Source organism: Chenopodium album, chromosome 23 (genome assembly GCF_948465745.1).
Source record: "Chenopodium album chromosome 23, dcCheAlbu1.1, whole genome shotgun sequence".
In the NCBI taxonomy this organism is placed as follows: domain Eukaryota; kingdom Viridiplantae; phylum Streptophyta; class Magnoliopsida; order Caryophyllales; family Amaranthaceae; genus Chenopodium; species Chenopodium album.
The window spans coordinates 6,756,930-6,784,777 of NC_137856.1; the positions used below are offsets into that span (position 1 = coordinate 6,756,930).

The 27,848-nt window shown below is 34.3% G+C and overlaps 4 protein-coding genes across 4 annotated transcripts; 2 read left to right on the forward strand and 2 right to left on the reverse strand.

Moving 5' to 3' along the window:
- Window positions 1–1,320: 1,320 nt before the first annotated feature.
- On the forward strand, window positions 1,321–3,357 carry LOC145606940 (protein FAR1-RELATED SEQUENCE 5-like). The gene is made up of 2 exons (XM_081662757.1): window positions 1,321–1,386; window positions 1,831–3,357. The coding sequence occupies exons 1-2, from the start codon at window positions 1,321–1,323 to the stop codon at window positions 3,355–3,357; spliced, it is 1,593 nt and encodes a 530-aa protein (XP_081518883.1).
- A 22-nt stretch (window positions 3,358–3,379) lies between these two features.
- LOC145606941 (uncharacterized) lies at window positions 3,380–4,505 on the forward strand. The gene is made up of 2 exons (XM_081662758.1): window positions 3,380–3,815; window positions 3,958–4,505. Exons 1-2 carry the CDS (start codon window positions 3,380–3,382, stop codon window positions 4,503–4,505), a joined length of 984 nt encoding a protein of 327 aa, XP_081518884.1.
- Window positions 4,506–10,212: 5,707 nt separating this feature from the next.
- On the reverse strand, window positions 10,213–14,000 carry LOC145608587 (putative protein phosphatase 2C 25). The gene is made up of 4 exons (XM_081664200.1): window positions 13,426–14,000; window positions 12,112–12,476; window positions 10,904–11,140; window positions 10,213–10,804 (listed from the first exon to the last, which is right to left on the reverse strand). Exons 1-4 carry the CDS (start codon window positions 13,820–13,822, stop codon window positions 10,550–10,552), a joined length of 1,254 nt encoding a protein of 417 aa, XP_081520326.1. The 5' UTR covers window positions 13,823–14,000; the 3' UTR covers window positions 10,213–10,549.
- A 3,198-nt stretch (window positions 14,001–17,198) lies between these two features.
- LOC145606942 (uncharacterized) lies at window positions 17,199–21,959 on the reverse strand. Its single transcript, XM_081662759.1, has 2 exons — window positions 21,531–21,959; window positions 17,199–17,489 (listed from the first exon to the last, which is right to left on the reverse strand). The coding sequence occupies exons 1-2, from the start codon at window positions 21,957–21,959 to the stop codon at window positions 17,400–17,402; spliced, it is 519 nt and encodes a 172-aa protein (XP_081518885.1). The 3' UTR covers window positions 17,199–17,399.
- Between the last annotated feature and the right edge of the window lie 5,889 nt (window positions 21,960–27,848).

Sequence of the window (27,848 nt, forward strand, 5' to 3'; positions counted from 1 at the left end):
CCCACCATCGCCACCATCACAACCCCTGCTGCCGCCACCCCTTAATCACCACCATCACCTCCATCACAACCCCTTACCACCATCACCACCTCCAAATTAGTTGGCGTCTAAGGTAATGGGTGTTATACGCCCAGCCACACCAACAACCCCACCGCACCACCTCCAAATTAGTTGTTGCCGCATAAATCAATTAACCACCGCACCACCTCCAAATTCGCCCAACATACCCCACAACAACCACCACTGCACTAACTCCACAATTACCCCAACCTCCCCTAGCGCGGCAGCCTTCAAATCGCAACCATCAACATCGCTACCACCATCTCAAACCATCGTGATGTCGCAGCTCCACAAATCACAGCCACAAGCTCCAATTCAACCCCAAACCAACACATTGGTGATGTCGCTAGCGATCCCAGACATTAGCCAATTTAGGTGGGGTTTCGGGTGGTGTTTGCGGTGGTTCGAAGAGGCTGGGGTTCGAATGATTGAGGTGGTTAGGCTGGGTTAAGGTGGATTTCGAGGGAAGGAGGGTTTCGCCGGTATTGGTGGGGCAGGGGTGCCGACGGCTAGGGTTAAGCTGTCGCCGATGGGGGGACAGGTGGTGCCAATGGTGGGTGTGGGGCTGGGTTAGGGTGTTGGGGGATTTTTTCTTTTTCTTTTTCTTTTATTTTTTATTTTGCCTTTGTTTTATTATTTGAAATAAAAAAAAAAAATTACCTGTTGAAACGGTTGTAGGTAAAAAGGATCATTTTGAGAAGATGGGGTTACAAGGTGGGATTATTTTTGGAATTCGAAAAGGTGGGATTATTTTGAGCAAACGGGCGAAAGGTGGGATTATTCTTTTCAAATTTCCTTTAAATTTTGACTCAAGTCGAATTTGGATTGGTACGAGTCTAATTGACTGTTAATTTAATTGGGATACTCTTGAGAGGGTTGAGCGATTTTGTCGAACTAGCTTATCAATTGTTGGATTGGTGATAAAATTGTCTAATAAGCAATTAAGCATGTGATACGTGTGTCGACAATTTTAATATATATATATATAGGGGAGTTTTTTATTGAGTTGTTAGAGAGCCACGTAGGATCTAATTTTCTTAGTGCGCCACGTAGGATTATAAATTGTTGTTGTAGCCAATTAAATAGTGGAATGCTAAATACCGCCGTCCATTTTTATCATAACCGCCATCATTTCAAGCAAACCGACAAATTTGCCCTTAGTAACTTTTTTTCTCATTTTCTTTCTCTAATCAACAACAACCATCTCAACCACCACCTTCTACACCAGACAGCCACAACGACGGTAAAAGTCGACGATAAATGGATAGTGATCGTGGTGGCTCGAGGGAGAATGAACCGGTGACGCCACCGTCACGTTTAGAACAGGTATGACTTTTTCTCCGGTTGTTGTGATTCGAAATATTGATCGGAGAAACCGACTGACGACGTCAACCGGAGACAAAAACTGGTTAACCGTTGCGCTAACCGGGTTTTGTCTCCGATTTTTGTCACGGTAACCGGATTTGGCCTCCGGTTACCGTGCATAACCGTTGGTGGATATCACGGTAACCGGATTCGATCTCCGGTTACCGCCCACGGCTACCGGATTTGATCTCCGGTTACTGTGGATGGTAACCGGATTTGCCCTCCGGTTGATCATGGTAACCGAAGGTGAAATCTGGTAACAGTCCACGGCAACCGGAGATCAAATCCGGTTACCATGGATTCCGGTTGACCTTTTTTTTTAATTATTGTTATTTTTTTAATTATTGTTATTAATATTAAAAAACTAATGTTATTATTAATTAAAAAAATAATTATTTGTATCAGGCGTCATTACCGGACTACGGCGGTGATGGTGTTGATTATAGTCCGCATTTTCAGACTAGAGAAGTGTTCCCGACCTACGAAGCAGCTCTTGATTGGGCAAGAGAGATTGCCACTCCATTAGGATTTTTTTTAACAAATTCATCGTATAAGAAACAGAGAAACGGGCATCCAATTAATTATATGAAATGTGATCGAGGGGAGAGGAACAAAGGGGAAAATCGGGATAGACAAAATGCTATACGCAAGAACACGAAGGGTAAGGGTTGTAAATGTACGTTTCAAATCTCGACTCGATGTTTGAGGGACATGGGAGGATGGGTCCTTATATCAAGAAAGGGTTTAAAAGGCATGCATAACCATCCGCTCATGGTATATCAAGAGGGTCACCGACAAGTTAGTGGTCTTAGTCCAGCTGCAAAAGCACTTGTTATCGACATGAGTTCTGCTGCAGCCAAGCCCCGTCACATTATGGCAGCCGTGAAAGAGAAGTTCCCGAACGAGAACCCTAACAAGAGACATATCTACAATGTGAGAAGTCGTATTCGGCTAGATGCTTGTGAAGGTCGAGATGTTGCCCACCAATTTGTTCACTTAGCAAATGAGCACAAGTATGTCACTTGGATAAATGTCGACCTGGATACCCGTGCTATCACCCATGCTTTTTTGGCCCACCCAGAGATGGCCAATATGCTACGTACATATCCACATGTCATTGGGATGGATTCTACTTACAAGACGAACAAATATAACATGCCATTCTTCGAGCTCGTTGGTGTCACGCCTACAAATCAAAACTTTCTGATCGGATATGCTATATTGAAGAGTGAAATTTATGATAGCTACAAGTGGGTTTTGGAGAGATTAAAGTTGTACATTGGATATGAGGTGGCTCCAAAAGTTTTTGTAACTGATTGTGAGTTGGGGTTAATGAAGGCATTGAAAGAGGTCTTCCCAGACTGCGCGCATTTACTATGCGGGTGGCACATTAACAAGGATGTGTTGGCAAGGGCGCACTATTTGTGTGGGAAGGATATGGTGATGGCCGAGAGATTTCGAAATGGTAGATGGAGAAGAGTAATGTGTTCGACCACTGTTGCCGAGTATGAGTTAGAGTTGCAAACTATGAAAGCGACATGGGGAGCATCGAACCCACCACTGGTGAAATACGTTGAAGAGCAATGGTTGGTCCACAAGGAGAAATTCGTACGTTGTTGGACAAATTTGGTTATGCATTTCGGCAACGTCAACACATGTAGAGTAGAGAGCCAACATTCCGTGCTTAAACAATGGTTCGACAGTTCTACGGGAGCGTTAGACACTATCTTCCGCCGTGTGCATAGCAACATTGAGGGTATGCTGATCGAGATTCGTCACCAATTAGAGGACTCGAGACGGCGAATGGGTTCGCAGCACAACGTCATGCCTTTACTTCACCTTAACGGCTTTTTGTCATTTCGAGGTCTTGATATTTTACAAGGAGAGTTAAGGAGGATGAGAGAGTTATCTGATGACGTGTTCGATATATAGGTGTGGGTGTGCGTTGCTGACGATGCATGGTCTCCCATGTGCGTGCACCATGTGGACAGCAATTTGTGCTGGCACTGGGTTGTATTTGGATCAGGTCCATCCATTTTGGAAGACCTTAGTGATCGGGGATGGCGTTGATATTCCTGTTTTTGCTGAGGAGTCAGAGCAGGATGCATCCTTGTTTAGGTCTTTGGTGGATGAGGTCTTAGATCGTGATTCGAGCTTTGTACGGGGTGTCAGCCGGGTCCTATTTGAGGAGCTACACCGAGATCAGGCAGATTTTACGGATCCAGAGATCAACGAGACTATAAGGGGTCGACCACCGACAGGCCAATGGTCTACGTCTACTAGGCGTAATCGTAGCGGATTTGAGCATATTTTGGGTTCTCGTGGCCGTCGAGGTAGGCGTAGGGGTGGTCGTCGTGGTGGTCGTAGACCACCCATTTTTACACCTTCAGGTTCATTGTTATTCTTTTTGCTATTGTTGTTGTTGTTGTTATTTTTTTCTAAATTTGTCCTAACTTGTAGGGAATGATTTGAACTTGGAGGAATTTGCATATTTGGACAAAATTCCAGCCTTCATGCTTTCGTTCTTATAAGGTTGGAGTGATCCGCTTGGTGATGGAAACTGCGGATTTCGATGTGTTGCTGATTTCTTCATAGGTAACCAGAATGAATGGATGTTAGGTCGACGTTCGATTGCAAATGAGGTTGCTGCTCACCGCGACATTTATTCTCAAGTATACACTGCTGGAGAGTTAGATGGAGCAATACACCGTATCACATGGACTAGAGGGAGATGCGGCATGGACCATTGGATGATTGCTATTGATGACTTGTTTCCGGTTGCCAACTTCTATAATGCCGCTGTTATGTGTTTTGGTATTGGTAGGGACGGTCGTAGTGTCTACCCATGCCTCACTGTACTACCTTGGACTGCTCCATCAACTGCCAGAGCTGGTCCGTATAGGGAGTTTTGCATACTATCATTAGGGTGGCATTTCGTGCGATTGGAGTTCGAAGATAATTTCCCGGTTCCTCCTATTGCTACTCCTTGGTTCCGTATACGTGATGATACCGTTATAGATTGGGAGGACCGATATCAAGATAGGCGTGCTACATGGCAAAATCTATCTAGTAGTGAATGATGTTAATAGGATATGTATTGTTTTCCTACTACTTAATAACATTTGAAACATGACATTGAATCTAATAATTGTTTTCTCCAAATCTAATAACACTTAGAATATTAAAACTCTTAAAATGACATCAAACCACCAAATCTAATAACACTTAGAATACTAAAACCAAATCTAATAATATAATAAAACATATCAATCTTCTAACATGGCATTCCACTCCATGATTGCTTCCTGCGCCTCGATCACCGTGGGGGTGATGTTGCCTCCCTGCTCAGCTATGAACTTGCGCAATGGAGACATGAATCTTTGCACCCACTACACAAATGAAAGTAAAAATTTAATTGAGTCAAATTTAATTAAGATAATTGAATAAACGAAGGTACTGAAATTAATTAATAAAAATTAAATAAATAAAATTAAATACTTAAATAAACTTACACAATCCACGTTTGTCCTATCGGGTCGAGGTGGTGGGCGAAGCACTTCATCAGTACTCATAAGACATGGATGTGAGTACGTATAGAACCATTCCAAGTAATCATTAGAACAAGTAGGCTCCTTGTCCAGCAACGGCATATAATCCAATAAGGGTATACAATAAGACCCAGAGTGAAATCTGTCCCAGAACTGAGGTGCACTTGCGGAGCTAACCACATAACTCCGCGTCTCATACCCTGGCCGGTAAGCATAATCAGGTCTAAGAATGGGATGAGGAATCTTCTGAACATATCCAAGTTGTCGCACAACTCTGTCAGGGTGGTATGGCTCAACAATGTCTCGATACTGTATCCAGCCCAAGTAAGTAGTCCTCGGGACCAAATGAGCTGGAGTCAACGTGTAGGGCCTCCAATTAACCTACAACCAATTCCAACAAAAACAATGACAGCACGTTAATAATTAGTAAGTGTGAAAACAATAATTTTCAATAAATACATTGCGCCAAATATACCTCACGATCTGTCATCTGATCAAGACGTCTACGAAAAGAAACTACACGATGGTAGTCCCTATCCAGTGCCTGTGTGTCCCACATGGCGGCCCGACCATCAGTCAGTGCTACGGCTAAACAACCCTGAATAGGTCAAAATGCGGGAAAATACTCGTAAATCCAAGACTGTAGCAACGTCAAACACCCGGCAATCTGTTTTCAATCTATCCGCGAGGCAATGCCTAACTGCCGATACAGATAAGCAAGGGTAGCTGAACCCCATGAATAATGAGAAAGTCGAGCATCCTCTTTCTTCACCTCTAAGATGCAAGAAGGAATAATACGACTACCACTCTTATCGACAAAGAGAGTGTTGCCAAGAACTAACATCAAGTAACCCTGCACCTGGATATCAACGTCTCCCCTCTCTGCCAGGCACCTCTCATCTATGGCCTGACATGATACCCCCCCATTATCCCAAATAGCTCCTGGCTTGGCAACAAAAGCTGCTGCTCCTACCCCCAAAAAGTTCTGAAAGTCAACCCTCAAAGACGCAACATCGCTACGCTCCACAATAGGAGCACCCTCCACAGGTAACCCAAGTATGTACTGGACATCATGGAGTATAATAGTCATCTCGCCGAAAGGAAAGTGAAAAGTGTTTGTATCCGGCTGCCAGCGCTCTACAAATGCTGAAATCAGGACCAATCAATGTGGTGATGCATGATGTGAGCTAGTCTACTCAAACCAGTACTATCTACTCGGCTACGCACATCGTCTGTCATATTTTTGTACATCTCCTGCAAATTTAGGCACCACTGAGCTCTAGGATGACACCTCAAAATCTGACGATCTCTGGCACCGCTCCCCATCCAAATCTGTGTGGCGATGTGACCTGCGTAACTAGGAATGACACTACCATCCTTGGGACCACCAGGCATTTCACCCTGAAAAAGCCACATAGTATCAGTCGATGCTCGGCCACTACGAGGTCTACGAGTCTGGGAAACGACAGCTCCTGTACTCTGAAATCTACCATCAGCACCTCTCCTCAAAGTAGCCCCAGATGACGCTTGGCCTTGCTCTCTACCTCGCCGACGTCGAACATGTCTGGAACTCCCATCATCACCCATCAAAGCCGTAATTTGGTCCTCGTGCCACTCCTCCTCCATATCCTCCCCCTCTCGTCCCTCCTCAAAATCATCTTCAACACACGCTTCCTCGGCTATAGCAACAGATGACCTTTGTCTTCTAGCCGAAGCAGTCACTACACGAGAATTAGTATGTCGCTCACCCGACCCATCAATACGATCGAACGTCATTTTGAGTCTAGCCAACTGTCATAACCAAATTAATTAAAAATTTACAACAAATAATAATAATAATAATAATAATAACAACAACAACAACAACAACAACAAAAAAACAACAACAACAATTATTTGTTTTTTTTTTGACAGAATTATTTCCAAAAAAATTAACATTACTAAAAATAATTAACATTACTAAAAATAATTCATTTTTTTAGGGACATTACTAATAATAATTAATTACAAATAAATAAAAATATAAGCATAATTTTTTAAAAAAATAATAACGTTTTTTTACAAAAAAAAATTCAAAAAATTTTAAATTTTAAAACCTGGTAACCGGAATCCACATCCGGTCACCGTGACAACCGGTGGTCAAATCCGGTGCACAGTGGTTACCGGAGGGAAGATCCGGTTACCAGCAGGGCGCATACAAAACAGAACTGACGGTAACCGGCGGCGAAATCCGGTTACCGCTGCTGGTAACCGGAGACCAAATTCGATTACCAGCACCGGTAACCGGATTTGGTTGCCGGTTGCCAGCAGCAGTAACCGGATTTCGCCGCCGGTTACCGGCAGTTCATTAAATAAAAAAACGAAACAGGAAAAAAAAATTAAAAAACACAAAACACACCTCCTTGCCACCCATTCTGCCGCCGCTGCTGCCGGTACTTGATCCGCGCCGCCTCCACCACCGCAATTAGCGCCGCCGCCGTAGCTGTTGCCTAAAGTGGTCCTGCTTTTGGTTGTTTGTGGAGGTTGTGTGGTAAAGGTGGATGATTGAGATATAAAAAATTATTAACTTTAGAGTGAAAATATAAGGGTGAAAATTGGGTTAGGGTTTACTAAGGGTAAAATTGTCAACTTGCTTCAAATGATGGCGGTTTTGATAAAAATGGACGGCGGTATTTAACAACCCCCATTAAATAAGAGATTATTAATTTCTTTTAGAATTAAATAATTCAAATGCCACGTAAGCATAATTGGCAAATGAATTTTTTAGTTTAAACTAATTAAAAATTATATATTATCTTTTAATATTAGGAAGTTCATCTAAATAGATGACAAATTTAAGCACATTACTACAAAAAAAAATTAAAAAAATCAAACAAAAATTAATAAACAAGTGAAATTGGTGAATGATATTTTTAAGTTTAAATTAATTAGATACTTCCTCTATTTTTTTTTTACATGACCTATTTCTTTTATCACGCTTGCCAATGCAAATTTTTAACGATCAATAACTTTAATTCTCCATAAGTAAAAATTATAAAAGCTATATATTATGATAGTACTTATTAATACGAATTCAGAAAGATCTCACATGAATATGTTTTTTCTTACCTATTATTCACAAAAGACGGTCAAAGAAGGAGTGATGAATAGTGTAAAAGTCAAAGCGGGTCAAGTAAAAAAGAACAGAGGAAGTATAAATATTATCTTTTGATATTAGGAATATTTTCTAAATATGTAACAAATTTTAGCACATAAATACAAAAAAAAATATTCTTACAAATTCTAACAAATCGTGCATCGGGGAGTTTTTCCCCAAGTTTTTAGCGCCCCATGTAGGATTATAAATTTATTTTTCTTAACGCGCCATGTAGGATTATAAATTTAAGTTGTAGCCAATTAAATAAGAGATTTGTAATTTCTTTTACAATTAAATAATTCAAATGCCACGTAAGTAAAATTGACGAATGAGATTTTATAGTTTAAATTAATTAAATACAAAATATTATCTTTTGAGATTAGGAATTTTATCTAATTTTTTAAAATTAATATAATAACAATTTTAATCACATAAATATAAATTTTTTTTAAGAAATATTAACAAACCGTGCATCGCACGGGCTTCATCTAGTTAGATATATTAGGGCGGCTAATGCACACTATGCGCGCACATAGATAGTCATGTTAGGGAAACTTTTTCGGTTTAAATTTAGTTGTTAGTAGTATTAATGAAAAAATATGTAAATAAATTTTTTTAGTGGTGTAAATGTCCGCAAACTATTCTTATAAGTTTTTTTTTTTAAAAAAAAATAACATTATTGAAGGCAAATATGTAAATAAACCTTTTAAAGGATGTAACTCTCCAAACACTATTTATAAGAGTTATCTCAAACCTTTTTTTTTTTTTTTTTTAAAAAAAAAAAAAAAAAAAAGGATAGAAATATATTCACAAAGTCTTGCCTCAAATGGTGTGATTACCTTTGTTATATTTTCATAAGAATTTGTTGTGATTATAAGAACTACTTCTATATGTTTGTTTAATTCAATAAGTTTGATGACTATTAGAGTATTAGTTTCAAGTAGTATGATACTATGAGTCTATGATGCATATTCAATGCATTTTGATAATTGTGGAATAATGGTTAAGTATTGTTATTTTTGAACAAAAGGTTGAGATCAAATCTTGAACTTGCTAACCTTTTGGCCCATGATCCACCATGGTCTCTTTTAACCCTTCGATTGTATTGGTTGTGATGCTTGACTTTTTCTTTTTTTGATAAGAGGCTGTGATGCTTGACTTGCTTGATCACCAATTGCATTCTAAACAAGGCCTAATTGAATGATGTCGTTTCTCTTAAGACTGACATTGAATTCTTGTTAATCTTGACTAAATCAAATTGTCCATCTAAAGTTAGCATTTATGTGATTAAAAGCATTTTCAAAACCACCTAGAATCAATGCTTTGTTTAAGGACTCAAATGCAATCATAATTTATCAATATGGACAAGGATGTGTCATTGCTGAGTTCAGTAAATCGAGTACCACGAACCCAATCGATATTTAATTCTTAAACCGATGCAAATTTCCAAGTGACCTTAAAATTAACTGGGGGGGTGGGGGTGGGGGGCTCTTCAAATAACAAAGTCGTGCTCCTTAGTATGAATTGCACATATTTTAGAGTCAAAATATGTTTTTCAAGGACTGTGCACTCTCCACAGGGGGGGTGGGGGGCTCTTCAAATAACAAAGTCGTGCTCCTTAGTATGAATTGCACATATTTTAGAGTCAAAATATGTTTTTCAAGGACTATGCACTCTCCACACAAGGCTCCTCGGTAAAATGGAGCTAGGTTGTTAATCAAGTCATCGATGTGTAATGTTGTGTACTCAAATAAGGCATATGACCTTTCACATCCACGCTCGTGAAATCAGAAGCGTACAACAAAGAATCAAGAGGCAAACGGCGAAGCCCTTGTGGTCGAAAAAATTAGTCCTGCAACTATGTACACAACTTTATTAAACCTTATAATAAAGTCTAACTGAAAATAAGACTACTTAAGCTTTTCTAAGTTAATTCGAAATATCTTTCAAAAAAAAAAAAAAAAAACAAGTTAATTCGAAATATATTAACTAGAAATATACAGAAAGGGTGAGCTGAAGACTCAGTAACGCATTAATCTAGGAACATAATAACATCATTTAATTCATTAGTTAATAAAACAGGGAGAATAGAAAATTGTGACATTTAATAAAACTCCAAAACCAAAGTATGTCGAAGATGAATTCATGTAATTGAAAGTTAAAGTGGAAATTAGCGATGACATTCAATTAAACAAAATTGGTGACATGCTCCAGGAGCTTATGTTATACTAGCTTTTGTACAGACTATCATCTGAATTTAAGCCTGAAAAAAATTTCCTAGATTTTCTCATGCAGGTTGTCTTCAAGTATGCATATTATACAGGTTCAATAAGTAGCGCTGAAACCAGCATGAACAGCCAAAGAATGAAGGTCCTTCAGGTTTGGCTTAAGCCAAGCCCGCGTATTACTAATATACTCCCATTCAGACTCAGCAGATCCTTCAGGTTGTCTGCTGCAGAATGTTGAATTTGGATGGACCAGAAGTATCAACAAATCCTTGCACCGACAGCTCAGGTATCGACAGACTCATCTCTTGATTCAGCAAGTTGTGGTCTAAATAGATGACAACCACAGTTATATCATCATGATATTTTCTTCTTTCACCCTTTTCCACATTCCTCAGTTCTTCATCTTTCAAGTTCATCTTTCTTGCAACCCTCTTCAGTGTTTTCTGGACAAGTCTTTTTGCAATCCCCTGAATGGCAGAGAGTAAATTATGAGGAAGAGTACAGTTAAATGGCAAAGATGAAATAATTAACGCTAGATGCAGCTAATAAAGGATTAGGATGCATACAGCTCGAGGACTATTGTGAACAAGCTCGACAGCTTCATCATTGGTGAAGTGCTCCCAGAGACCATCTGAAGCAAATATCAGAAACTGATCGTTAGGTTTTAGAGTTCTGGTGTGAACTGATGGTTCAGCTGTTAGCACAGGACGACGAATGGGTTCAGCAAAGTGAAATCGTGGAAATGAGGGATCAAGAGCAAGTTCTGGACTCTTCAAGTATGCATCTCCAATGGATCTAGAGACCTATATATCAACAAGTAAATATATTGTCAATTTAGAATGTAATAGGATGGTCCAAAAGTAATTAATGAATAATGAAAATAGAATCCTTACATTAAAAGATCTTAGGATAAGGACCAGAGTGAATAATTTTCCTGTTTTAGAAAACCACTTTTAACCCATATAAAAAATATTTTGAATAATGCTAGATGATCATTTAGATAGCTAAATGATGCACACATAGACAATGTTCACATGCAAGCAGAACCTTGAAATAGAATTCATATTCGGATATTCCCCATCCTTAGACAAGAATGCACTTAATTTTAAAGCCTATCACTTGCCTTTTGTCACTAGCCATGGTAAGCTAACTATAAATCATTACAAATTAATTATTTAACATAACTCATCGGCTATGAGTGAAACCAAATTTGAATTATGATCTGAACTAGAGATAACGAGGCAGCTCAATATTAGTGTACTCGGGAAAGCTTATTTAAGTACCTTCAATATTAAAAACTCGGGTTATTTAAGAACTGATCACCAATTTACTATGTAATTAATGAATTTTCACCTCAGGCTAAACACTGGCAGAAAGTGGGAGCAGTACTACTCCTAAACAATGGAGCCTAATACGTAGAAAAGGACAACTAACACAATACTTCCTTCATATCCCCAAGTTATCAACTGACTAGCCCAAGAAACACTGGGATCAACTTTGCATCTGTCAAGTATAACCTAAATATCAGGCAATCACATGTTTCATTCAAAATCAAATGAGAAAACGGAATTAGCATGAAATTCGGACAGTGATCACCATTATTTGTAGCCCTAGAGGCTAGAGTCTGTTTAAATATATCATCACCAAATTATTGAAATAAGAACTGAACATCAAATGCTTCAGATTAGCAAACAAACCCCTTTACCAAACACAGAAAGAGAAATGTGAAGATGGAAAAAAGTCAAATGCAAGGAAAAGGTAGACATAGGTAAACCTGAATAATGCCTTTGATTCGCCAAACCCCTTGCTTCTGAACTAAGATGGATGCATCATCAGGATGTGTAGACATAAGTTCTTCTCTAACTTCTGACATTGAAGCATTATGCTCCCTAGTCAACTGCTCCGCAACAATCTTGTTTGATCGACCTAAAGTACCTATTACAGCTCGTGAATCTCCCAGATTAGCAACATATAATGTCCCGTTCCAGATAAGACCAACTAGACAGCAAGATCCAATTGCAGCAATCAAGGGCTTTAATTTGTAAGTCCGGGAGACAAGAGTTAGAAATCCATCCTCTGTTGCAGAAAGAGCATTCCTGATGACATCTTCTGAAATGGTTTTGCTGTCTTGAGCATGTTCTGCACAACATTTACAACATTCCAAATGCATTAGAACTAAATTCAATCAAGTCACAAAAGCAGAATAAAATACAAAAAAATAAACTTGGTTGAGACTTGAGATAACCAAACGATTGAAAACTGCATCATAATTGATATGGTTTCATCATAATTGATATGAACAACAAATAAACAAGCCATACAATTTAGTTATATAAGTATTAACCAAACTCTAGACGGCTAGACTCCTATAACTGATTCAAAACCTTAGAAGACTACAACACTGAACCATCGTTTTCGCCCCTACTTTTTAATACAAAAATCATAAAGGAAAAACAATCATCAACCTCATTTGTTCAAGTGTCAATTACACCGTCCTAACTCCAAACAAGCTAACTATTTCCCTCTAACAAGAAGACAAAGATAATGATGTACAAAAATAGTCACATAAAATTTTCATCAACCAACAAAATTAAACAAGAAGCTATTCAGATACAGTAACAAACAGATTCATTATCTCACAAAAGAAAACAGAATTTCTAAAGCAGTAAAACCCATCACGCAAAAATAAACCCACACGTCACAGAGTATCCTTCACCAATAATAAAATTGTCAAAACAGATGCACAAAAAATCAGCCAAAATTAGCAATAAATTCCAACCCAGAAAAACCAATAAAAAATCACACAGGATAAAATACATACAAGTATATTATTGCAACCCAGCAAAACACAAAATATACTCAATCATTATAAAAAAATAATCCCAGAAAACATAACCAGACCTTCAAACTTCAAAACCCCAGAAAAATTACATCCAAAAAACTCAATAATACCATGCAAAATCAAAAACCCACATCATAAATTGCCATTAAAATGCAAATCACCAACACCCACATAAAATTTCTCAAAAAAAAAAACCATTAAATCATAAATTAATGAGAAATAAATACAAGTAGATGAAAAACTAACTGATGAGATGAAAAAAGAGGTGATCAGAGATAAAACGAGCAGCTTCAGGTCCACCATGACCATCATAAACACCAACAAAAGTAGCATTACGACCAGTTTCAACTTGACTACGATCTTCAAGAACTTCATTAGCCTGAAAAACAGCAAAAGAAAATTCACCCAGAAAATGCTTCTCCAAATCTCTTGACCAAAGTAAAGGATGATGATCACTAGCAGATTTTCCTCCTCCTCCACTTGAACTACTGCCGGAGTAATCATCACTGTCATAATTGCAATGGTTATTGCTATTGCTATTACTATTACTTTTGTTGCTATTACTATTATCTCTGTTCATTCGGACATATCGTCGAACAGGTCGCCAGCATGATGAAGCAGTTTTTTTTACCCCTGAAAACATCCCTCATTTCCCTCAAAAACAATACCCTTTTATTAATAATTTCAGGGTTTTTTTGGGTTTTTGGAATTAATTAAATTCAGATAGGAAGAATGGTTTTTTTTTTTTGAAAAAGAAAAAGAAAAAATATTCAGACCAGAAGAATGGGGTTTTTTGAGGAAGAAGAAGAGAGGAGGAGGAAGTGTTTTAAAGAAGTTAATAAAATAAAATAAAATGGAGGAAAAATTATTTAATTGGTTGACTGATTTTGGTAAATTAGAAAAAATATTATGAAAGGAAGGTCAACCTCTGTTCTAGTGGAAAGATTTGTTTGAAAGAAAAAAGAATAAAAAAATGTTTCCCTACCTTATTAAAAGTAGAAAATTACTCTTGTGAATAGTGTAATGCCAATTATATCCTTTAAAATGTGTATTTACATATATACCCTCATTAATATGTATAAGTTTTTTACTCTTATGAATAGTGTAATGCCAATTATATCCTTTAAAATGTGTATTTATATATATACCCTCATTAATATGTATAAGTTTTTTTTAATGAATAGTGTTTTGACAATTATACCCTCTAAAATATTTAATTATGTACTTATTTGCTCTCATGCATTAATGTTAGTTGTATTGGACATTTATACCCATAAACATAGTTGTTTACATATTTTAATTCTCCCAACAACTAAATTTGTGATTTTAAAACAAGCCGAAAGAGCTTCTAGATATGACTAGTTATGTGCGCGCATTGCGCAATAGCTGCCCTAGTTAATTTAAAAAATTGAAACAATTTATGTCACGGAAAATAGGGCAGATGCTGAGGTGGTATTGACTGGATTTAGTGAGTTGTTAGTTTACCAACTGATACTTGTACAGCTGTACTCAAAACAATAGTACGAATCCCTAATAACTCCTACTAGTAATAATGGCTATCTTTTTGTTACTAGTACTATATTGTATTCTTTGATTTCAAAATATAAATAGTACGGTGCAATGAAAATACATAATTGAGTATCAAACAAAAGAAGAATAACTAGTGAAAAAAAGGAACAATATAAACACCAACAATTTGATATGGTTAATTGAGTTGAATATGAAAACATGTTTAAAGCATGGATACGAGGGTGAAAAATCTACTCCATTTTTGTTGATCTTGAATTCAAATTAAAAGCATTTTGATTTATTTGTCCCAAACTAAAATGATTTTTTATTGATTAAAATTTATTTTAACCAATTCTCTATTACGGAGTATATTTGTTCTTTAAAATTACCGAATTTTACTGATTAAAGGAATTGAATATATATTTTTTTTAAAATTAAATGTAATTTGACTAAACTGAAATTATTTTTACAGACTATTATATGTGCTCTTAAGAAGGATTATAATTCAATACCTACTTTGTTCATATGTAAGGTCTATTAATTCCATCATAAACCCTGTATATTGTAATTAGTTACCCCATAGAATTATGTTAATTACATAACATGTCATTTCTTTTAGGATGAATTATATTCTCCCAACTATGATCTTTTTCAGAACTTATCTAAATTTAGCTAATTTTCTTTGAACATAGTATAATATATTTTTGTTGTAAATTTAACATGATAAGTAGTCCTTATTAACCCATTTCTACATCTCTATAGACTTGCACTCATATTTTAAACCTTTTTTTTTAAGTAAAAATAAGTTGAACAAAACATAAAATTAGCTTATTGACCCGACCTATTAACATATGGAGTATATGACATTAATGTAAAGAGAAAGAAAGGAGCGGGAGGCGGGGAGGGGGTGAGCAAGTGCATCCGTGCAATGTCAAGTCTAAGAAAAAAAGCTTTAAAATAAAGAAAATGTTGCATACTAAATTACGGAGTACTTTATAAAGTTTATTTGATAAGTTGATAACCAATATTTGATAAATGTGAAACTCTGAATTGAAACGAAGGAAGTATAAGTTAGTAAAAGGGAAGCAAAACAAAGAAGCAAATACTAGAAGCAAGAAGTAGGTGAGTTGTGGGCATATCAAAGTTATTAATATTTGGTTGTTGAAATCATGAAAGATAGCATTGAGGTAGGGGCATGTTTCTATCACCAAAACTATTAGCACAAAACACAGGTCGCTTGTGAACTAGAACTGCATTTGCTTTTCTAACTTCCTCATATGCTTATGTTGCATTTTGTCAACCATCTCATCCCTTTACAACAATATATATGGAAGCACCAAGCACATAATAATATGTCAAAATGGAAACAATATGGAAGGGACGACAGCTGTATTAGCGTGTAGTTTCTAGCAAAAGCGGGGTTATAAATGCAAATATAGCGAGTATGTACAAATGATTTTTAATAACTAAAATACTACTAAATTATGATTTTAAATTAGTTAAATTTGAACACTAAATCACTCATCGAATACGGAGTAAGTTTTATCTTTATCTTTATACAAGTGATTGGGTTTTAAATCTACAAAATCTAATTACGCAGCTTCATTCATATGCTAAAAGTTAACTTTTTTTATTGAATGGTTGCCAATGTTGTTGGTTATTTGATGTAGAGGGAGAGAAATCAAAGAAGATTTCAAAATGTGTAGGAAGTTTGCAATAGAGATTGTTAGAGATTGCAAAATGACCTTATGTGTTAGATGTTTAAATTTGCCTAAGTAGGTTGTGTTTGATTTGTTTAGTTTGGTTGTTGCGTGCTTTTGCGTGTTAGTGTGTTTATATGGTTTGGTCTGAAATTTTTTTTTTTGGTTATTGACAAAGCACTTTTACCCCTACAAAAATAAAGATGTACTCCCTCTGTCCCTTTTTTACATTTTTGTTTGTAAAATTACACGGGAATTAAGGAATTAAGAGTAAAACAAATAACAATAAAACAAAACACAATGGGAAATACAAAACATTAAATGATGTCCTTGAGTAAAACAAAGATAGATTAATATTTAATGATGTCATGTCATCAATCCTTTGCAAAAAAAAAAAAAAAAAAAAAAAAAAAAAAAAAATCCAATAACATGCTCTATTGGAAAACTAAGAACCAATCATATTCATCTAAATTTAGGCACAAGGATTCTAAAGGAGGAGTGAGAAAATAAGAGTGAGAATAGGAAAGTAAGAGTGAGCATTAATTACAAAACAGAAAAAAGAGAGATAATTTGGGATGTTTGGAAATAAAATCCTTACTAAAAAAAGAAAGGAGGAATGTAATTTTGGAATACAAAAAAAAATCAGGAATGGAAAAAAGGAATAGAGGGAGTACGATTTTGTCTTAAATTAAGATACATAAGTCAATCTTGATTGGACTTTAAACACTTAATCATTTGCTTGATAGAGATAAAGCACAATTCCATATTACATTACTACTTTGTATTCTCCAAAGAGATAAGTAGTGGAAATTGAACATAAATAATTAAACAAACGAATAAAATAATTGGTGACAATAAATTCAACTAGTTCTTTTTACATAATAGAAAGGGGACCTATTACATTTTCCTACTCACATGAGTATGTGAGTGTTTTCATGTCAAATGAAACTGCATATAAGAAATTTCAGTGTTTCTTTTTTCTTGTTGCTTCCATACATAGGAGTATTAAAACTAAACAATATCATCGATCAAACTTCTATGGCGATTATAATGCTTCTCCATGAAAACCTTTGATGCGCCTCTAACAGCTTTGCTCCATGTCTACATAGCACAAATCCATTAAAACTAAGCTCCTTACCAAAAGTTATTGATCATAAAGCTTGAAGATAACAAACTTGAAATGGTATAATTGTCGACAAAATTAAATACAATATATAAGTATATAATGCCAACCATAACATTACGAAAGTGAGATACGCAACAATTGTTGTAGTAAAAATTACTTGAAATTAGAAACATTAATAACACTAATCGACATACTTTTATTATATTAAAAGGTATATAAGTTAATAGGGTAGCATAAATCATATGCGTGCAATGAATACGATAAGTGCAAACAATAACCTAATTTAATTAATCATATAATTCACAAGTACATTTATATAGTACTATAGATATGGAAGAAGAAAAAAAAAACGAAAAATCAGATTTTTCACGAGTATCACATACAATATTCCAAGCAAACAAATTGAATTTGACTAAGCATATGACAAGATTACATTAAGAAAATGAAATGAAAATAAAATAAGAAAAAGAAAAAAAAAGGGTATAAGAGAAGTGACATGTAAATGTGAAGTGAAGTAAAGTGATCATCTCACACGAGAAGTAAGAAGTGTAAGATTTTGTGTAAGTCAGATTATATAGCTAAATACTCCTATCAATGTCACATGAAAAGCCTCAACACTTCATAAGATGTACAAAATATGTACTTTTTTTTTTTTTTTTGAAGAATACAAAATATGTACTTTGTTTGACTCAATTTTCATTAATTGTCACATAAAGTTAAATAAAAAGATGCGAATATATATATAATGTATGCTCCTATTTTCATTCAATTATTGTCTTTAAAATTCTCATATCAGCTTATATTATCTTATGGTGGTTATATGTCTTATTGTGTAATGCTACACAAGCTTGCAATTTGCACCCTATATTTTTTACTTATCTAATACTTTTTAGGTGATAAAATCCCTCATGTACTATGAATTAAGGCATGCATCATATACATATCATAAATTAAAGTTTGTTCAAATGTATTTTAGTATTGGTGAGTATGAATAGCAGGAGCTTGTTAATTAGGTTTAATATCATTGAATTTATTTAAATTTTAGAGCTTAATGGAATTCATAGAAAGTAATAACGTATAGGTGACTATAAATAGCAAGAATGTGTTATTTAGGATTAATAACTTTTTTGAATATACCTAAGGCTTCGTTCTCTTCACCTTATTTTTGTTTAACTGTAATTATTTTTACTGAACTGAAATTATTTTTGCTAAACTTAAAATATTTTTTACTGAACTAAAATTAATTTTACTAAACTAAAATTATTGTTGCTGAACTGAAATTATTTTTACTGATTTTATATTATATTTATCTTTAGTTTACTAATTGAACCGAAATTATTTTAACTGAACTGAAATTATTTTTGCTGAACTGAACTTAATTTTACTGAACTGAAATTAATTTTACTGAATATTATTTTTCTAAGGTGAAGAGAACAGGGCCCTAACTAATAAAGCTTATAGGAATTTATAGGAAATAATAACAATAATTATCATTTTACAATAATCTACTATATATAGACGGTTTTTTAGATTGTTATTTTCCCCTTCATGTACTTATGATCTTTCTTTTTAAATGTATTTTTAAGGAATTAAAGATATCATCAATTAAAAAACTTTATTGAAAACCCATATAAAATGCAAGTGACTAGACACCAAAATTAAATAGAAAAATGGAGGTAGTATTACTAGTATATGTCAATATAAAGCACATGATACAAACTTCACTTAGTATTGAGTGAGGATTATTATGTGTATAATAACAATTATTGTATTTCATAATGTATAAATATTTCAAAGTTTATTAACCGTTTTACTTGTTATGTTATAATAATGAACTAGAATTAGAATACTTTTATGTATGAGATACATATATAAGGATATTGTAACTATACAAGTAATTAAATGTATAACTAGTGTTTGGCCCGGGCGTTGCTCCGGATGTTACTTTGCGTATTTTTATCATTATTATTATTAAAGAGCTTGAAATTTTTTTTTACTGTCGAAAATTATAATATTACAGTAACAATAATAAATAGTTTTGAATAATTTTTGTTTTTATTTCTAATATATATTTATATATTTATGTGCATAGATAGAACAACATTAGCTTATAGCTTGGATGGTAATAAGTTGGTCTTCATTCAATGAGGTCTTGTGTTAAAACCTAATTGTATGCATTTTTGGTTAATTTAACCATGACATGAAACAAAAATATGCTTGAAGTACACGTGGCATATTGAATGATGATTTGGCATTATGCTAGTGCAAGATTGAGATACACGTGGCACATTAACATTTTTAGGAACGTTTTTAAATATAAGTATAGATATAGATATAGATTTCATTCTAATAGTCATCAATTCTGATCTTATCTATATCTGATAACAAGGAATATAATAGCCTATAAATAATTAGAGTGAAAATCCACAAACCTATAGCATAAGATTGCTAAGTGTATCATCAAATGCAAATTAGTATTTAATGGTTAATTATTACCTTGCTATTTGAATAGGTATCATCAATTGTCAATAAACTTTAGCTAGGCTACCATTCTTTCTCCTTTTGCCAACTTATTGTCAAGTTTATTTCACTAATAAACTACAATGACTCATACAATTAGAGTATAATTAACCAAATTAGCTGGCTCACTTAATATTTTAAGTATTTTCGTATAGTACTTTGTATGAATTGTATCCAATAGTTAGCTACTAACTTATTCTATAACCACATACAAGTAGTCGTGTACTTCATAAAAATTAAAATTCTGATTTAAGTCTAAGCTAGCTTTTACATCACAAATTCACTTAGGGCCTGTTCACATATACTGAACTGAGTTGAACTGAACTGAACTGACTGGAGCTGAACTAAACTGAACTGAACTGATTATTGGAGTTGAACTGAACTGAACTGAACTGAATTGAGCTGAAATGAATATTTTATAAGAGAAGGAAATTAGAAGATGAACTGAACTGATTGGAGCTGAACTGAACTGAACTGATTGGAGCTGAACTGAACTGATTGGAGCTGAACTGAACTGAACTGAACTGAAATTAAGTAAATATGAGCAGGCCCTTACTCTATATTCAGCATTTAGGGATGTAGCTGTGTAGGCACTATGTGGCCGGGTTATGGACAACCAAAGGAAAACTACAATAATGCACCTAAATATGCCCAATAATTATTGGGCCAAACACAACCACACTAGACACTACTGAGAGATTTGCAATATGTGTATATATGTACATTTCTGGGTATTTGTGGGCTAGACACTTAAGGAAAACTACAATAATGCACCTAAATGTGCCCAATAATTATTGGGCCAAGAAAACACAAACACACTAGACACTACTGAGAGATTTGCAATATGTGTATATACGTACATTTCTGGATATGTGCGGCTAGACACTTGAGAGTAGAGGGGAGGATAAGGGGACAAGTGAACTAACACTTTGTTCAAGACTTTCATTTTATGTGTTAAACAATATGAATTGTATTAGATTTGACCCACAACGCCATTAAACTATTACTATATTATATGTTATAACTTAAGACTTTATTTGGGCTTACACTCGTTCATCCTAAAATGGTAGGCAATAAGTCACAAAACAAAACGGAAGGCAATTAAATTAGTTTCACCTTACATAAAATTAATTTACGTATCACAAATTATATAAATGTCAACTAGCTTAATTGATTGATAATAAGTCTCGGGGCGGTCTCTCATAACATACTTATGATCTTAATGTCATAACATCAAAACCTTTATGGTTTTATCCATACCCGAAAACAAAAAACATGTGTGATAATGTTTCAATCACCTAAAATCGATAAGTTTCAAAATTAACACAAACAATATAAATTTCATGTGATCCACAAGTAATGAATGCTTGTTTTTTTTAGGTGTAATCAACTTTAAATGAGTGAAATAAACAAATTACATACAAAGAGTACACAAATCAATAAGCAAAAAGGAATAATTGTATAAAAAGAATTGATTGAATTAATTGAATAGTTACCTTCTCAATAGCAGAAAGAACACATTTGGTCTTAAAATCTCTAGCCCCTTTAAAACGATGAGCCCTTAAATGCTTAACAATGAAGTTCCCCGAAGACGAAGTCGAACGCCGAGTTTTATAATGTTGAGGAAGAAGAGACTTCCTTTCCACCACCCTCAAAGTCGCATTACTTCCAACATTTACTTCTTTTAACGGACTCATCATCATACACGTCTCCCAATCATTCTCATCTCCAAAAACATCACTACATTTATTACTCTTAACAACCTTCCTCTTCTTCTGAGTAGTCGTCCTCCGCTTGGAGGACGACTTACGAGGCGGGGAGGGGGGATTGTCGTAGTCGGAATCGGAGCCGAATTCGGCGAATTTACGGAGGAGTTGGTCAGAGGAGGCTTTTGTGACATGTTGGACTAGTTGAGGTGATTCCATTTGTTTTAGAGAAAGTTAGTGAAAAAAGTGATGAGAAAATGTGGGTTTAATGGGTGCGAGAAAGGGACCGTTGAGGGTGGGCGAATGATTGGATCTGGTGCGGAGGGGAGGGACAAGGGTGCGCGTGCGTGGGGGCGGGAAGAATATAGCCGTTACTTCTGAGCGTCATGTGCTATTTAATTAAACTCAATTTTTTTAATTAGAATGGGAGTGTTTGTCTGTTTGAGTATGTGTTGTACTTTGGGTGTTGTTGCACTAACACATGGGAAGTATTTCTATTATTGGTTGGCCCTTCTTGTTTTGCATTAAAGAGTGAATGTCCAAATCAATGTCCATACAAATTACAGAGTAACTCAATTGCTTTTTTCTATAACATAGAGTTGGGAATGGATCAGATCGTGTAATTGTGTAGACGTATCATGTGTGTGTGGCTCGTGTTCAAACAAATTGTTTTTAAAATGAGTCAAGAAAAAGATATGTTGTATACATTGTGCTGGGCTCGTGACAATCTTTTATAAATGAAATCCATGAACAATTTAGTTTTGAAGATCGTGTGAAGTTTCATAATGTCAACATTTTTTTTCTCAATGTGTAGTTTTATAATATCACTTTTTATAATTTTTGTTAATATACATCTTGAAAATTTTTTAAAAAAGCAGTCCGAATATGTATTATATGCACACCAAAACAAGGTAAAGCTAGTAACACCCAAACACATACATAGTAATAAGCTACAGGACTTATAAAACTAGTTTCATTTGCCGTTAGGATAGTTAATTAGTGTTTTTTTTTTTTTTTTTTTACAGAAAAAGATAGTTAATTAGTTTACTAACTTGCAACATCTGATAGTAATAAGACAATAATACTCCCTCTGTTATTTTTAAATGCATCAGGAGTAGTAAAAATTATTATAAAAGATCAAGCATTATATTTTTATTTAAGCTACGAGGTACGAATGAAGGGAGTTTCAAGCAGTGGCGGACCTAGAAATTTGACAGCGGGGGATAATTTCGATAATTCAACTAACATCAACCTGTTTTTTAAAAAAACAGGTACACAATACAAGTATTTCGAGTACATACTTGTTTAATACGAGTACTAAAAAGTTATAATCCCAAAATCTAATGAATAATACAATTCGGTTACATACTACTAAAATATCCTCCGAGTCTTCATTCTTTGAAATCGATCAATGATATCTTCATTGAGGACTTGTAAAAACACTTCTTTCTCAATAAAAGTAACCAAACAATCATTCATAAGTTAATAACCCATATTATTTCTCAATTTATTTTTGACATATCCTAATTCATTTAAAAAATAAGCTTCAATATTCAATAATCATCTTTTTAACAATAAGCATCCAAAATCTAAAAAAACCAAATCACAAACTAATTCAATACACAAAGTCACAAACTAATTTACAAATTAATTAAATTCACAAACTACTTGTCTACTTTCAAAGTTTCAATCTTCCATTCACCATACTCACCAAATAATTCACAAATTTACAATTCAATTCACAAACTAATAACAAATAAACTAAATCACAAATTAATTCAAAAACATGATTTAAAAAACACAATTACTCATAAACTAATTCGTTAATTTTTATAATCTAACATAAAAATTAGGAAAAAAAAAATTGTCATACGTGCAGTGGGTTCGGCTGACAAGTAGTGGCGGTGTTGCGGCGAGAAGTCCGGCAACGGATGGTTGGTGGTCCGGGGGGGGGGGTTTGCTGATTTCTTGTTTTTTTTTAAAAGTGGGGGGGGGGGGGGGGACAATGGTCTCCCCTTGTCCTCACGTGGGTCCGCCCATGGTTTCAAGTCGTAACATGAAAATAAATTCAATTCTTATTTTGATTTTTTTTTATTTGTAATAATTTTTTTTAACTAATTATTATGTATAGAGCATGCGCTAACTAAGCACAATATTTGTTTTGTTTTTTTTTTTAATTTTAATTTTAATTTTTTAATATAGAACTTACTAAAACTTATAAAACCTTATTTAATTTATTGTAACTTATTAAACCTTAGCGAACTTATCATAACTTTGTGCACCTTATTGAATTTTTTTGAGCTCATTAGATTTGAAACTTATTTTAATAAGCCGAAAAAAACATATTCGAAATTGATTTATTCTTTATATAATTTGATGTAGGCAACTTCATTTTTCTTTTGAGAGAATAATAATTACTCCGTATTTAAAATAAAGCTATTTGTTAATTAATATTTTACAAAATAACTACCTTTCATCAATTCACACTTTAAATTGTTTTTTTTTTCCTAAATTGTCTTGATTATCGTTAATAAAAGGAAAAAGTAAAAGTATTTCATTAATATGTTACTAACCTTCATATTTTTTTAATTTCTCTCCATTCTTTTTTGATATATCAAATCAAGATTATCGTTCTTTATACAGGGCATTTGCTGTGCCCATAGCCGCAGGCGCGGGATGTTGCCGCGGGCGCGGCCGTTGCCCAAATTGCCCACGGAGTTTGTTATGGGTACCATACCCATTTTTCCGCGCCTGCGAGATTTACTAGAGAGGGCGCAGCCGATCAAATTTCCTCCTTTGCATGTCTATATATACTCTTGTATTTCCTTTGAAAAAATAACTTTTAGATGATTTTCATTTTGCTTAGTTTTTAGAGAGAGAGAAAAACCTTCTTAGTTTTCATTTGGTAGAGAGAGAAAGTGTAGATTTCTCTATTATTGAGCTTGGATTTTAAAGAAGGAACTTATTCAACCTCTTGTAGATCTTCAACTTCAATTAATGAGCAATTCCTTACTCTTTCTCTTTACTTTTGCACTTGATTTCATTTGTTTGTTTTGATTCTCCTTGTTTGTTCATTAATCATGTTGATGCTTATTGATTTGATGATTGATATTGCTTTTGATATGATTTGTGAGCTGTCTCTTTACTAGGGGGATTGGTGATGGTGTAGTTGAATCTCAAGTATGCTTTGATATTGAAATAGTTGTGATTGTGATTAAAAGTCTTTATTTTCATATCTTACCAGTTGCTCCTTTTAGGTGGCCAACCATTAGTTATAACTAGGTAGATTGATCTAAGTTGTGGCTATAGCGTAGCTTAGAGATTCCATAGAGCGGTTTTGTTAGATTATTACCTCGATTTGCTCGACTTATGACGATAGTGTAGGTTGATGAATCAAGAAAGTAATTGACCCCAATGGGAAGTTAGATTGCGTCTTAAACCGTTGATATGTAATGCTTAGTTTGTGTTCAACAATGATTTCATGTTTCTTTATGCTTGAGTGAAAACTTACCTAAGCCTATTCCCTTAGTGTCCTAATTATATTGTCTTAGCTCGCTTTTACATCTATTTTAGTGTCTTTAGATAATCTCATTTACCCTTCCGAGATAGCTTAAGTGATTAGTAGTGATTGCATTGCTTAGCTTTATGGATCGACCCCTATGCTTGCCTTATACTCGTATTAGGTTTGTTTAGGTGTATAAATTGTATTTGATCTACAGATAGTTGTTTGACGATGCGATTATTCCCTTATCAAATTTCAACTTTCACTTCGCTTAAAAAAATAGGTTGCTTTCAACATTCACTCCGCTTTAAAAAGTAGGTTTAAATTTGACTCGGAGATATAAGCATTTAAAAGTGAAATGTAACTCCTTCACCACGTGTTACTATTGAATTATGTTGAGACTCCTCTCCTGCCACCTCAGCAAATATAGTTGCAACAAATTTATAGCTTTATTTCTAAGCTTATTAATTGATGTATAAGTAGCTACTTGTAAACATTATTTTATTTAATCAATTGAATCATAATTTCCCCAAAACTTTTTCTCCATTTTCTTTATTGTTCTTCCAGAAATTTGTGATATTTTTCGCCATTGTTGACCATTGAGATCAATCTCTTGAAGCTAACAAAGTTGCAACACCACCTTTCGATCAATCTTAACTAATCCAACACTAGGTACAGTCATGTATAGTTCACATGTTGTAATGCTTGGTCCCTGCAAGCGCCGGTACGAAGTACCGTACCGACTTTTCAAAATGACACCAAAGGCGAAAAGAACATAATACTATGAAACAAAAGAACATGGGTGTTTAAAGAACATAGCTCTAGTTTATAAAGAACGCGAAAAAGAAGGAAGTAAAAAGTAAAAAGTACATTATTTTTTTTACAGTATAACACTTTCAAGTTTGACAAAACAATAATTTCTCTCTAGATTTGTTTTTCTCTCTCTAGTTTTTTTTTTCTCTCTCAAAAAGTTTAAAAAAATCCCAAAAATACTTCAAACTTCAAAACCCTAAGCAATTTTTGAAGAAATTTGTACATCTAAATCCAAAAATCTTGAACATGGCGGACAAAAACTGCAAGTAAGTATAATTTTTGCAATGCCTTAGTGTTTAATTTGGAATTTGATCGGGTTTTTTTTTTTTTTTGCAATTCATACGAAAAATTGTGTGTTTCACTTTGTTACTTTTATTGTTGTTTGATTTTCGTTTTTTTTGCAATTCGTTTGTTATTTTTTGTGATTTTGGGTTCATTTGTTTGTGCTACAGTGATAAACAAGTTGAAAATGGAGATATTGAAGACAATCAACCCATTAAAATATAAAAGAAGAATGGAAAAAAGAAAAAAAAAGTGAAAAAGTTGCAAATGTTGAAGAAGCTATTGTGGACCCATCAATTTTACTAGAAATTGAAAGAGAAAGCAACATTGAAGAGGAAAATACAAAGTACGGAGTACATTATATTATTTGTATATAATTGACTTTAGGTGAAGCCATTTTTGTTGTAATGTACATACTATTAAATTGTAATGAACATATACCTAAAGAAAAAAGAACATATTTGCACCAAAAAAGAGTGAAAAAAAAATATGTCCATGCTCTTTGATTGTCAGTATAATGTACTTTTATTTGTGATATAATGTTCGTTGCTTGTTGCAAAATGTTCTTTGAAATTTGTCTTTAAATTGTGATGGGTATATATAAATAATGTTCATTACATAATATAGCATGTTATAAAATAAGCAGAAATATAAGAGATTGAGAGGAAATTGATCTGTATATTCTACTTGTATTTTTTATGATGAAGGTATACATATATATATACAGTACAATTGATAGGGTTTTCTTGGAGAATAATAAACCCTAAAATCTAGAAAGTTCTAGAATGATACAGGATGGACATCCACAAATATGTTTAGATAAGAATAAACCCTACATCTAGAATATTCCGGAATGATAAAGGAGTATAATGGTCATCCACACAATATTTCATAACACTCCCCCTTGGATGTCCATTATCGAAGACTGTGCCTCGTTAAAACCTTATTAGGAAAAACCCTGTGAGATAAAAACCTAATGAAGGAAAAAGAGTACAATATTCTTCGTAATACGCTCGAGACTGCCTCATTAAAAACCTTACCAGGAAAACCCAATGTGGGACAAAACCATGGTCAAGGGAAAAAGAGTGCAGCGCTTATTTTCTCCCCCTGATGAATACATAACTTCATATCTTCTAGTGTCACAGCAATGAATCCAATATGTTGGATATCTTCTCATATGTAGTAAAATATCACTCGTTGATCTTTGATCCTCCTAAACTGAAATTGATCTTCAAGTCTTCGATCACGTGAACATGTGAAATGTCTTCATTTCACCATACATGTGTTTATCTCTAATATCATTATTTCAAATCTCATCTGTTTAGTAGTTGATTTAAATAATAAACTAATACGATTATGACTTCTTCTGGAAGTCGTCAATGATAGAAATTGATGATCATTATTTGATCAAACTTCATTAATAATAATTTGATGACAAAACTTGATATCATAAATGTCATTCTTCAATTTCATATGAATTAATATAACACATGTAATTATATACATTTATC

Bases quoted from the DNA above. Each gene is read 5' to 3' on its own strand.
- LOC145606940 (XM_081662757.1), top strand. From the start codon at position 1,321: ATGGATAGTGATCGTGGTGGCTCGAGGGAGAATGAACCGGTGACGCCA. The intron at 1,387-1,830 runs GTATGACTTTTT...TATTTGTATCAG, and splicing joins CACCGTCACGTTTAGAACAG to GCGTCATTACCGGACTACGG.
- LOC145606941 (XM_081662758.1), top strand. From the start codon at position 3,380: ATGCATGGTCTCCCATGTGCGTGCACCATGTGGACAGCAATTTGTGCT. The intron at 3,816-3,957 runs GTTCATTGTTAT...CGTTCTTATAAG, and splicing joins ACCCATTTTTACACCTTCAG to GTTGGAGTGATCCGCTTGGT.
- LOC145608587 (XM_081664200.1), bottom strand. From the start codon at position 13,822: ATGTTTTCAGGGGTAAAAAAAACTGCTTCATCATGCTGGCGACCTGTT. The intron at 11,141-12,111 runs GTTTACCTATGT...GTTGATATATAG, and splicing joins GAATCAAAGGCATTATTCAG to GTCTCTAGATCCATTGGAGA. The intron at 10,805-10,903 runs GTATGCATCCTA...TCTGCCATTCAG, and splicing joins TTCACAATAGTCCTCGAGCT to GGGATTGCAAAAAGACTTGT.
- LOC145606942 (XM_081662759.1), bottom strand. From the start codon at position 21,959: ATGGAATCACCTCAACTAGTCCAACATGTCACAAAAGCCTCCTCTGAC. The intron at 17,490-21,530 runs GTAACTATTCAA...TGTGCTATGTAG, and splicing joins TTCTTTCTGCTATTGAGAAG to ACATGGAGCAAAGCTGTTAG.